Source organism: Delphinapterus leucas, chromosome 12, assembly GCF_059928025.1.
Source record: "Delphinapterus leucas isolate spDelLeu-1000000601 "Yukka" chromosome 12, BTC_Dleu_Yukka2, whole genome shotgun sequence".
NCBI lineage: Eukaryota > Metazoa > Chordata > Mammalia > Artiodactyla > Monodontidae > Delphinapterus > Delphinapterus leucas.
The window spans coordinates 60,108,703-60,121,668 of NC_143140.1; the positions used below are offsets into that span (position 1 = coordinate 60,108,703).

The 12,966-nt window shown below is 43.8% G+C and overlaps 1 protein-coding gene across 2 annotated transcripts in view; it reads left to right on the forward strand.

The window, feature by feature from the left end:
* The first annotated feature begins 279 nt into the window (after window positions 1-279).
* Window positions 280-12,966, forward strand: part of TPD52L1 (TPD52 like 1) — a 107,879-nt gene continuing 95,192 nt past the window's right edge. The window contains exon 1 of one of the 2 annotated variants that reach the window (XM_089921979.1): window positions 280-505. In XM_089921979.1, the coding sequence (XP_089778105.1) occupies window positions 487-505 (19 nt within the window). In that variant the 5' untranslated portion in view covers window positions 280-486. The remainder of the gene's footprint in view (window positions 506-12,966) is intronic. The other variant, XM_030760303.2, reaches the window with a different exon arrangement.

The window sequence follows — 12,966 nt, forward strand, 5'->3', positions numbered from 1 at the left end:
GATTCTGACAGTTAAGTATTTACATGGACCATGGTGATATCCAAAAGAAAAATGCTTTTAAATTTGTGGATTATTTCATTGAACTATATAAAATGGGTATCAATAAATGTATTCACTAAAAAAACCCCAAATACACAAAACAGTGAAGGCACAGCCGACCTCAAGCCTTCATAGGGCGGAGCACGCGCCCAGAGCCCAGAGCGGGCGCCGTCCGCCCGATGCGCGGAGCGGCCGGCAGGTGGCGCCCAGCGGTAGGCTCCCTCCCCGCGAGGCCTGGGCCAGGTGGACTGGAAGGGGCGGAGGTAACCAGAAGCGGGCAGCTGAGGCCGCTCCGCGGTCCCCGCCCTTTCAGCGCTGCGCTCGCTACAACCTTGCAGGAAGAGGACGCGAGCGGCTGTGCCAGCTGCGTTCCGAGCTCGGGCACCGCTGCTGCTTTTCCTCCAAGCGCCGGGCGCCCCCGCCGCGCTCAGTCCGAAGTCGGCCACCATGGAGGCGCAGGCACGAGGTGAGTGGTCGCCGACCCCCCTGAGGGTCAGGCCCTGGGGAACGTAAAGGCCCTTTCCCTGCATCACCTAACTTTGCTCCCGGACCGAGCTGGTGGGTGACCGCACCACATGCCCGCAACTCCGCTCCTACCCGCGCTTGCGGGGCAATTCCTGCTCCCCAAACTCAGGACTTGCTGTGGGGCTGGGGACCAGTGAAGGACGCATTAAATGCAGAGGACCCTCCGCAGGAAATGCGCCAGCGGAATGCCCTACTCCTTTCCCAGCCCGTCGCCCACACGCTTCCCGAGCCTCGTGGGCGCCCAAAGAACCTGTTGGGCAGGAACCGGAGTCCGCGTTTCGTTCCCTTTTCCCCGCGGGGAGTAGCGGGGAGCGCTACGCCTCCTGCCCTGAGCGGAGGGCTAGCGTCCCGCAACTCCCAAGTCCCGGGCTGAGCGCGGCGCGCGCCGCGGCGGTGGTTCCGCGGGACCCGGCTCTCCCGGCTACGCGAGGGGTTTGCAGGGCCTGGACCTGCCTTCCAAGGCCGGGAGAGCGTTACGGCCCGCTGATCTTCAGCAGCTCGACACGGGTGTCCCTGTTTCCCACGGTCGGGAGCGACTTCTGCCTCCCCAGGCGCGCAGGGCCGCCGGCCACGGTCTGGCCGCCACGCTCCCAGCTCCTGGGGTCGCCCGCTCGAGGAGCCCGAGACCGCTTCACCAAGGGCAGCCTGGTGTCTTGGGGTCACACGCGGACGAGGGTTAGGGAATCCTGAAGGAATCGTACAAGAGTGGAAGTAAATGGTCGGTGGAAAGAAACAGAGGTGGGCGGAGGTGGAACAGGAGACTGGTAGGAAGGACACTGACTCTGGAGTCTGTCTTGGGAGCAACGCCAAGAAGGGATCAGGGGGCAGAGTTCAGCCTTTAAAACAATCACCACCACCTTTCTAACACACTGCGGGAAATTCTGTGAAGCCTTTTTAAAATAAATTAAAAACCCGTTTAAAAAAAAAAAAGGAAGAAGAGGTTCATGACCCTATGTGCTCGCCCTTTAGAGGCCTAAGCGTCTTGCATGTGAGCGACTTGGCAGATACTTGGGCCTGGAGCCACCCAGCAGGTTTGCTGCCAGGATTACGATGGTCTGAACAGTACAAACCATCCTCGTTCTTACCATCAGCCAAGATCCTGTGCATAAAGCTGCCAATTCCAGTATTTTTTCCCGCACTCTCTAAATAGGAAAGGAGAATTCAACCAAGGGTTGTTGGTCAAATTCAAAAGCAGAGGTCAGGTTGGAGGCCTTCACTCCTAAGCTGAAGCAGGTGGAAACAAGGCTGGAGCTTTCCAACCTGCTTTGCAGATTAGAATTATTTGCAGTCTTAAATACAGGCCCTGGCAGATTCCAGGCCAATCAAATTGGAATCTCTGGGGCCTTGGCATGGATATATTTGAAATCTTCCCAGGTGAATCTGTTACTCAGTGAGGTTACTCACTCAGTGAGTGAGTAACAGAATCTGTTACTCTGGCACAGCAGATAGAAAACATTCATCAGGTTACTGAAACTACAGATTGGACCCACTAGTGTCATTCGTTTGCTTTACTTGAGAAGTATACTTAACAAATATTCCAGTGCTTTCCTTGGCCAAGCACTGTGCTAGGAGGAACAAACATGGCCTTGATCTCTGCTTCATGAAATTTACAGTAGAGGAAGAGATGGACATTAATTTGATAGTTATTTGATAAGTAAAATGTAAAATTGCAAGCATCTTAACGATAAGAAGAGGGCCACAGTGTAGCAAGAGCCTGAAAAATCTCCTGGCCTAGTAGGTGATAATCAAACCAGCAGAGTTTGTTCACTGTGTCCCTGTTTCTGCTCTTTGTGCTTTACATGTGTTGACTCATTTCTTCTTCACAGCAGTCTCATGAGCTAGGTAGTGTTGCCCTTCCCGTTCTCCAGAAAGGAAACAGGTCAAAGATGTAAATTTCTTGTAACATCAAGTTCAAGATCTTCTTGCCCCTTCGCACGTTACTCTGGCTAAATGAATTGCCTCTTAGATTCTAAGAGAGTCCTGTGATTTCCTAAATGCAAGTTTCTATCTTCAACACCGTTTATTTTAGAATTATCTAGAGTGGGGATGGCTTCTCTTTCTGCCTCTTGATCTAGAGAAAAGCAAAACTGAGTGAGGTTAAGTGGTCAGCTGCTGATAAGATATCCCCATGTACTTTGCAGGGGACCACGCCCCCCGCCACAAATGCTATGGATATGATTTGCACACATCACTCCATAAATGCAGCAGCGGGTCCTAGAAACGTTTCCCTAAGTGAAATGCTGCAGATATGTTCTTTGACTTTGGTAGAAGGTAAAACACAGAAGTGGGGTTAGGAGCAGAGCCATTCCACGAAGAGGGCCTGGAGAACAGTATGCAGTGAGAGGCCCACAGGAGGCCAACGTTGCCAGTTGTTTTCCTGGTAGTAGAGAATTTGCTTTCATAAAAATGATATATTAGGGAATTTATTTAGGAATGTAGCATTTTCCTGAAACATATGGCAGTCCTTTAAAGTTCCTGATCTTTTTGAACTACCTTTCAATATTTCGTTACTCTAGGAAATAACTTTCTGTCTTTCCCATTGTCTTTAATGTTAAAAGGCAAAATTTCACTTCACACTTGTATGTATTCAGATTAATAATTGTATTAGTGTCCTATAATTGCTGTAACAAATTACTGCAAACTTAGTGGCTTAAAACAACAGAAATGTTTTCTCTCACAGTTTGGAGGCTAGAAGTCCAAAGTCACTATCACTGGACCAAAATTAAGATGTCAGCAAGGCTTCGATCCCTCTGGATGCTCTAAGGAATAAGTTTTCCTTACCTCTTCCAGCTACTGGTGGCTGTTGGTATTCTTTGGCTGCATCTTTCCAGTCTCTGCTTTTGTGGTCATATTGCCTTCTCTTCTGTCTGTCAGATCTCCCTCTGTCTCTCTTTTAAGAATGCTTGTGATTTCATTTAGAGCTCCCCTGGGTAATCCAAGATAATCTCCCCATCCCAAGATCCTTAACTTCATCACATCTGCAAAGACCCTTTGCCCATATAAGGTAACATTCAGAGGTTCCAGTTATTGGGACCTGATATCTTTGGGTGCCATTATTCAGCCAAATTACAGTAACTATTTTTTGTATTCAGACATTCTGCTCAGGAGGATTCTCATAAGTCCATGAATGACATAAAGTAATAAACATCAGATTAATCCTGTTTGCAGATTCCATTAAAGTGAAAAGGTCATATTTACCTTACTTTCTACTTTGCTCAAAGGACATTTATCTGCACTCATATTTTTCCAGGAAGAGCTCAGGGCAGTTTATACAGATATATGAAACAAGGTAATGTAAATTACATTACAGCAAGGTAATGTAAATTAGAAACAGATGAAAGAAAACAAGCCAGGATAAGAAAAGAAAATGAAGCAAGGAATGAGCTCTAGAAAAATGAATACAGTTATAACCTTTTTATTAATATTCCATGAAAACAAATTCTTGCTTTGTAAACAAGGCATTTTTTTTTTTTTTACAAAGCAGTAAAATAATCCCTTCTCTCATAAATAGCAACAGGTCAAGTCTCTTATATTGTAGGGATCAGATACCCAAGGAAAAAAAATCTGTTTTCCACATTTCAGGCCATATAATCATAAACCTCAAACTGTGGAAGCTAGGTATTACACATTTTGATTAATGACTTTTGAAAATATTATGAAGAGCATTCTTAGTGTCTTCAGAGCTACCTTCTATTGTTTTATTTTCCCTCTAAATAAAAGTTTTAAAGTAATTAATGATGTTTATATAAGATAAAGTCAATCATTTGCAACAAATCATGTACTATTGTTGCAATTAAAATTCTTATAAAATGGAGTCATAATAAATCATAGATATTATAGTATATTGGAACCACAAATCATAGATATTATAGTATATTGGAACCTATTTTGAATTGCATTCCCTAATATACACCTTGTTTTCTTGATACTCTTGGTAGGCAGAATCTGAGAAGTTGCTTCAAAAAACTTATAAGCAAAAGAGTCCATTTTTCTGGCCAGTCATAAGATTTGGTACTTAGGGAGCTAAGTAAATAATAAATAAGCATTGATACGTTGACAAATAATGATTTGTCAAATAAATATTTCAACAAATATTTATTGATTACTATAGTAATAGCAAATATTCAATAAGCACTTACTGTTGAGAGGTAGCAGGGGATAGTGGTTAAGATTCCAGAATCAAGTCAAACTGCTTGTATTTTGATCCTACCATGGTCACTTATCATTAACATGACCCTGAAAAATGTATTTGATCTCTCTGGGCCTTGGTTTCCCCATACATAAAGTGAGGAAAACAATAACAGCTATCTCATAGGACTGTAATGAGGATTTAACGAGTTAATATATGCAAAGTGCTTAAAACGGTACCTGACACTTTGTAAGTACTCTATAAACATTTGCTGATGTTTTTAGTAGCAAAGAACTTTACCTGCATTATCTTATTGAATCTTTTAATGACACCATGGGATAGATACTATTACTTTTAACTCATTTTATAGACAGGGAAAACTGAAGGTCAGAAAAATTCAGTGAGGCAGGCAGAATTCAATTGCAAGTCCATCTGAGTCCAGAGTGTGAGCTCCACCACTATACTACACCATTTCTCAGTATGGGATGGGCAGTATATGCCAACGGGAAGCAAAGATGTGTTTGATTGACATGGGTCATCTTTCCAGGGAGGGCAACCAAGAAGAGTCATTCCTATGGGTAATGGCACATAGAACTAACGACATGATATATTTCCATCTCATTGGGACTTTTTGAGTATTAAAGTACTAATTAGAACTAATTCACAATGAGGGTGATAAAAACAATAATACTATATTTTTTTAAAGTGCCAGATGCCATGCTATTATGCACTTAAAAAAAATTATGTTATTACTAAATACAACAAAGTCAAGAGAAAGGTAATGCTATTTTCGTTTTACAGATGAAGAAACTAAATGACAGAGTAGTAGCACAACTTCCTTTAATTCATAGGTCTTGGATGTGTTGGAGCCCAGAGTTGGAATCAGAGAGTTTGACTCCACACTTTGGGATTTCATTAATATTCTATACCATCTCCTTAAGTTGGTGTGTAGAAGTGGTCAGTGTGCAAAGTTAAAAATAATAGAGTATGGTCAAGGGGGTTTTAAAAGGGCAGAATTTAACCATACTGTCCATTGCATATATGGGCAGCGTCTAGGTCTGGGCATATGACCCAGAATAGCTGAGGTCTGCAAGAATAAGCCCCGTATTATGGCAAGTTGGGGTAGGGGTGCTTATGTAGCAACAGCTTGCTGTTTTAGTTCTGTTTTCAAGATGGGAAATTCTGTAAAATCACAGGCCATGTGATTCTTAGAACCAGTATGGAATTTTATCAGCAGCTGCAAGGAAAAGCCATTTCAAAGGTAGAATGGTTCAAATATGTTATTCCACTTCGTGTTCGTCTACATCTCGTAATCTCAGGACTTTAAAATAAATAAAAGGCATAGGATCTACCTGCTTGTCTCCACAAAGTAGGGTCTGTACACTCTAGATGCCTGCTAAAAAGACTCATCTCAAGGAATACCCAAGAAAGAAAGATTTTTATAGTCTCATGAGTATTATAATTACTTGTTTACCCCGATATGTTTTAATTTAACCGTCTCCCAGCATGTTAGCACAATACCTACTTTAAGAAGGTACCTGGTGGAAAAAATTGAATCGTCAGAGGGTTTGTCCTTAAGCTACTGTAGCAATCTCTGTGTTAAATTTTTGTGGTCTAAAATGGCAATTGAAACAAACTTATGGTTACCGAGGGGGAAAGAGGGGGAAAGGATAAACTGGGAGATTGGGATTGACATATACACACTGCTATATATAAGATAGATAACTAATAAGGACCTATTGTATAATATATGCACAGGAAACTCTTCTTAATACTCTGTAATGACCTATATAGGAAAAGAATCTAAAAAAGAGTGGATATATGTATATGTATAACTGATTCACTTTGCTGTACAGCAGAAACTGACACAACATTGTAAATCAACTATACTCCAATAAAAATTAATTTTTAAAAATGGCAATTGAAGAAAAGAGGGTGGCAGTCCCAGTCATCAGCCTGGCTTGCTCTCCATGTATGTGGACGTTCTTCATTACTGCAGTTTTGGAAGGTCCCCAGCAACACTTTGAAGCCACCTTTTAAACTTATGGAGTTAGGATGCAGTTAAGAACACGTAAAGGATGACCCCAATCTGTGGATTTTCAAGCCTGTCATTCTACTTTTCATTGAATATTTTAGAAATGAAGTGTAATTTATTTAAAACCTATACATTAAATTAAGAATCACTATTAATGCACCAGGGAAGGCAGTAGGACATTTTAATGAATTTGAGTTGGCTAAATGAAAGCTTTGGGTCCTCAAGGAAAGATGAATTTTAAATAGTTTCTCACAGTGTGAGTCGTTTATAAGTGCTACATTTTGATGCAGAGGGTGTGAAATTCCCAGAATAAAACCACAAATCTCCAAGAGTACCCCTTCTTCACCACCATATTGCTTCTTTCTCAAAAGACAAAAATCTGACACTTGACTATTTGTGCTATAGCCAAATGATGTACCACACACTGAAAATGTGTGTATATGTTACACCTCATCTCCAGACTTATCCATGGTTATTTGCACCTTACGCAAATTACATTTTCCCTGCTGTGTATCTAAAACATAGAATCCTCCAAGCCCTTGGAAATTGCAAAATGCAATTTTCTTATAATTAGACACTTCTTTTGTCAATCAATAACAAGAGCACCTTGTCAAGTATTCTGGAAACAGAACTGATTCATTCAAAAGAAAAAGGTAACTAGGGATTGGGGACGGTGAGAAGGGATCTCTTCAGATTTCTCAGTTTCAGAGTCTCTGGCTGTTGGATATTTGTTTATTTGTTTTTCACTGATTTTCCCCCCTGCACATGAATGAGCTGAGAGTAGCAATAATGAGAGTAGAAAAGAAAATTGTTTATAAGTATTTCCAACATTCGGGATTTCAAAATGGATTCATTTCCACATGAAGACATCATGGAAAGATGGTTCCCTTACTTAAGAGTTAGGACAAGAATTAGGCCAGGAGGAAATTGAAGTCTTTGGCCTCGTTATTCCTCTTTTGATACCCCAGGTCTCCATCTGGAAATTTCGAGATCTTCATTCTTCCTGCAAAGTTTATTTCAAGTGATTGGAAGGTTCTTATAAGCACTCACCTATTTCTATTTTCCTCATTCCATGAAGGACATTACTGACAAGGAAAATATCTATTGTGGGCCTACTGTGTGCCAGGCATGGTTGCAGTCATTATGAGATGTTCCATCAGGTTCCCGTAGTCCACTCTCAATGACACTGTCCCTGAAAGAAGGAGGATTAGGACTTTGCGTTTTTTTCCCTGTGACAGAGAATGTATACAGATGAGATAAGATGCATAGATACAATGTATAGAGACAAGAATACACATGCAGAAATTTTTTGAAATATGATCTTGCTATTTTGATAAAATCTGCACGTGAAGACATAAGGGGAGTGTATCCACCAGCCAGAAGGCAGGTGGTCACTTCATGGTAGTGCTCAACGCATATGCTTTACAGATTCTCTTGCATGCAGGAGAAGGCCTGAGACCCAGGCCCCTCCTTTCGAGCAAGGGTTTTGGCGTCCACAAGGGAGAAAGGCCCTTGTACTTACAAATAAAAAATCCACTACATTTGAAAAGCAAATCTCGTATTGGAAGAAAAAGGGAGGTCGGTTGAGTAACAGTAAAAAAGCAGCGGTAAAACACACATCTGAAAAGAGATTCAGGTATACATTTGAAAAGAATTGGAATCACAATATTGCCCACGCCACATTGACTTAAGTTCTTTGATTAGGTATGTTATAGGGTTGCTGACTTCCCTCATTAAGAGAACTGGACAAATAATAGTGGTATTAGCACTAACATTTTATAATCTACTATCCCAAATCTTACAATTAGATACAAATATAACTTTTTATGACTTTTGCTACTGTAGAGAAAAAATCCATTTATATTTAGTGTCATCCCACATGTTGTGTACTTACAGTTAAATATGCTTGTTTGCAATGACCCAGGAATTCACAACATGTAAGTACAAAAACTACCTCCTGTGGAGATCTGACCTCAGGAAAAAAAGAACTTGATGCCAGTGTTTTGCTTGGCCCTCTCTTCCCCGTGACGCCCTGTGCCTGCCTCTGCAGAGTTGCCTTTCTCAGATTTTTGTCCTTTCTTCTTATTCCTTCCTCAAGGCTGAGGGAAAATAGATATTTTGGATTAATGTAATGGGACCTGTTATATATGGTGGAGTTATAACGGTCCCATGTAATTGCTTTGAATTTGGGTTCTCTTTGAGGAAAGAGAAAATTAGCTCTTTCTCTTTAAAAATCCAGTGGTCAGTCCTCCGACCGTCCCCATCTTAGTTGACCTACCAGCATCTCTTGGCGCAGTTGCTCATTCCCTCCTCCCTGGAGCACTTTGTTCTCTTGGTTTCCAGGATGCCAAGCACTTTGCCCCCCTCCTTCTTCGCAAGCCCCCCCTCAGTGTCCTTTGCCTTCTATCTGCACTCGCTCTCTTGGTGAGCTCCTCGTGACTTGTGCTTTTAAATTCAATTCATACGCCAACAAACCAGCAACTCCCAAATTTATTTTCCCAGCCTGGACCTGGCCCCTCACCTTCAGCCTACTCACTTACTACGTCTGCATGAATGTCTAAAATCTTGAACTTAACATGTCTAACATTGAATTTCTGATCTTCTTCCTCTGAAATAACCCTAGTCTCCCAGTATCTCCCAAAGTTATTGCCATCTCAGCTAATGGCAACTCCATTTCAAACATGGAAGCCCAAAACCTATCCCAGGAAAGGTTTTTGTTTTGGGGTTCCCCCCCATCATATCCATATCCCATTTCCAGTCTGTCATGCCAGCTCTACTTTCACAATATATTGAGAGTGGAACAGCTTCCCACCCTCTCTGCTGACCTTGGTCCCGGCCACCACTATTTCTCACCTGAGTTCCTGCAGGATTTTCCTAGCTGGGGAGACAGCTTCCCACCCTCTCTCTGACCTTGGTCCAGGCCACCACTATTTCTCACCTGAGTTCCTGCAGGATTTTCCTAGCTGGTCTCCCTGCTTGGGCCCTGGCCTGTCTTCAGTCTATTCCCAGCATAGTAACGAGAGTGATCGTCTCAAAACAGGTAGTATCATGCCATTCCTCCCTGCAGAACTCTGCAGGAACTCCTCCTTTCACTAAGAATAAAGAGGAGGGTCCTTACTGTGGCCACAAGGGTGCTGCGTGATTCCCCTTCCTCCTCGTCGTTTCCCCGACCTTATCTCCTAATGCTCTCCTTTGGAGTTCCCTTTGCTGCCTCTTCAGAGCCTTTCAGCTGAGCCTTCTGAGCCTTCTGCCTCAGAAACTCTCCCTCAGCTACTTTCCCTAACTCTCCCACAGTACCTTCAGTGTTACCCTTAGTCCTGGCAACTGGGCCCCTGTTGTCAGGAGACAGTTCTCTGTCGGTCTCTCAAGTTTCTGCGCAACTGGTCTTGTGAGCAAAGGCATTCACAGCTAATTTTCCCTTGACTCTCTTTTCAAGGAGGTTTTGCATAGCAGGCAGCCTTGGAAGACAGAGACTGTCTCCCTTAGGGGCAGGTAGATTTACCATCCAAGATAATAAAGATCAGGACTCCCTCTGGACCCCATGTCGTGCAGATTTGCTAGCAGCCCCTGTATAAAATCGGAGCATCCTAATCTCGGTGCTACTCTCGGAAACACATCCCACTGTGTAATCGGCCCTCAGCACGTCACCCTTGTGGAATTAGGGCTTAGGGAACTGGTGCAATGATGTTGCTATGGCTACTGCTATTGTTGTAAGTAATACATTTTCTTTTTTCTGTGACCCAGGAGTCTTGTATCTTCTGCCAACATCTATGAAACTGGCAGGCTAATTTGTTTGCTTGCAAGTGGGGCAAAATCCAACACTTCACAATTCTTGACACCTTTCCTGAGCCATTAACTTTAGAGGACCCCATTTTGGCCTTCTGTGTGAGCCTTGTCTGGAATGAGTAGTCTATAGACCCGCCTAGAACCTATGCCTCTTCTTCTAGACCGAGCTCTGGGTACCCGGGACTCCAGAATTCTCTGCGCAAACAGCCCTCAGTGTGTTACCAGGCTTGCCTGTGCTTCCAAGAGTAGACCATGCTGCCAGTGTGAACATTCTCCATCCTGAGAGATGACGGGCAGGCTGCTCTTGGAGTTGGCAGTGGGAGCCGCTTGGACATACAGGCTAGGGTACTGGTTGTCAATGTGATCCCTTGACCAGCATCATGGGCTTCACCTGGGAACTTGTCAGAAGTGCAAATTCTTAAGCCCCGCTCTCGACCTACTGAATCAGAGACTTTGGAGGCGAGCCATCTGTGTTTTAAAATGCCCTCCCAATGATTCTGATGCACGTTCTGTTTGAGAGTTCCGATATAAACTCACTGGGCTAGGTTTCCCCATGCACGTGCACAGGAACCCCTGTTTGTGCTTGTGATGGACAGACCTCTAGGTGACCCCAGGTGATGAATGATTTCCAGTTTTCATACCCCTGTATGGTCTTTCCACCGAGATTTCAGGCAGGACCTGTGACTCGCTTCTAACAGCATGTGACAGACATGATGGGATGTTATCCTTTGATTATGTTACTTTAATAATACTCTGTCTTAGCAGACTGGAGTTGAGACTCTCCTGGTGGGTTGATGAAGGAAGCAGCTGTGTTAGACAAGCTCACGTGACCAGGAACTTTGGGCAGCTTCTAGAAACTGTGGGTGTTTTCTAGGACCTGAGGAAGGCAGCAAAAACCTAAGGCCTTCTGCTCTGTAGATGCCAGGAAATTATTCTGCCAACAACCTGAGTGAGACTTGAAGTGGATTCTCCCCAGTCAAACTTCTAGATGAGAGCGCTGGGCTTCCCTGGTGGCACAGTGGTTAAGAATCCACCTGCCAGTGCAGGGGACACGGGCTCAAGCCCTGGTCCGGGAAGATCCCACATGCCGTGGAGCAACTAGGCCCGTGCGCTACAACTACTGAGCCTGTGCTCTAGAGCCCACGAGGCACAACTACTGAGCCCGCACACCACAACTACTGAAGCCCGCACACCTAGGGCCTGTGCTCTGCAACAAGAGAGGCCACCGCAATGAGAAGCCCGTGCACCACAACGAAGAGTAGCCCCCGCTCGCTGCAACTAGAGAAAGCCCACGTGCAGCAACCAAAAATAAATAAATTAATTAATTAATTTTTAAAAAAAAAGAAAAAAAGAGAGTGCACTGTGGCTGACACCTGGGTTACAGCTTACTGCCCTGTGATACCCTGAAAGAGGACCCAGCCAAGCTGTGCCCAGGTTTCTGACCCACAGAAGCTCAGAGATAATAGAAGCATGTCATTTGAAGCAGCTAACTTCATGGTAACATGCCATGTGGCAGTTGGTAGCTAACATGGTGCAGCGTGTCTGTGGGAAGAGAGGACAGGCTGTGTGCCTCCTTTGCGCTCTTGCTGTGGGCCCCGCAAAGGTTAGTGATGATCATGTCGTTGTGGCCTCTTTACATGACACTTCACCCTACACCCTCACCACTCAGGTGCACAGAGACACTTACTATTGATATTTCCCTAACCTGCTTTCCATTTCTCTTTTTAGCCGCTATTCCCCTCTCACATACTGTCTATTTTACCTAATGTATTTTTTTTCCCTTGGCTTTTCCTACCCCTCCTAAAAGTAAGTTCACTGAGGCCAAAATATTTTACTGTGTTCGTCAGTGCTCAATCTCCAGTACCTGGAGCTTACACATAATAGGGGTTCAATCGATATTTGTTAAATGAATGAAGCAAGTTACAATCTTTTTGAGAGTCTACTGGTTCCTTGTTAGTGCTCCACTGAAATCAACTGGCTCTTTCTACTGACTCAGTTCAGTATTGGATAATTGCATGAATGGGAAAAAATAAATGTGAAGAAAATAGTTTGAAGCATAGTAGTTAAATAAATGAAAAAATATGTTCCATTCCCTGCGACTTCCCCCATAAAAAGAACAAACTGACCCAGGGTTTGCCATTCTTGCAAGACCAGAGTCCATCTACCAGTATCACCATGAAATGTAACCCTTACTTTCTATCAGCAGGCCTCTTCTTTTTCTGTGGCAGACTGGTGACTGTGCGGTCAGTTTGTAGATGTGATCACGTGCTCACAGAAGGAATCCAGGAGGCAGAGAGAGCCCAGCTTCCCCACTGGTCTGTGCCCCATTTTCCTCTCTCCCTTCCCCTAATTACCAGGCTGTGCCAGCTCAGTCATTTGCCCCAAAGGACTCTCCACTTTGAGTCAGGCACATGGTCCAAAGGATATCTATAGAGAGCCCTGGCTGCTTTCC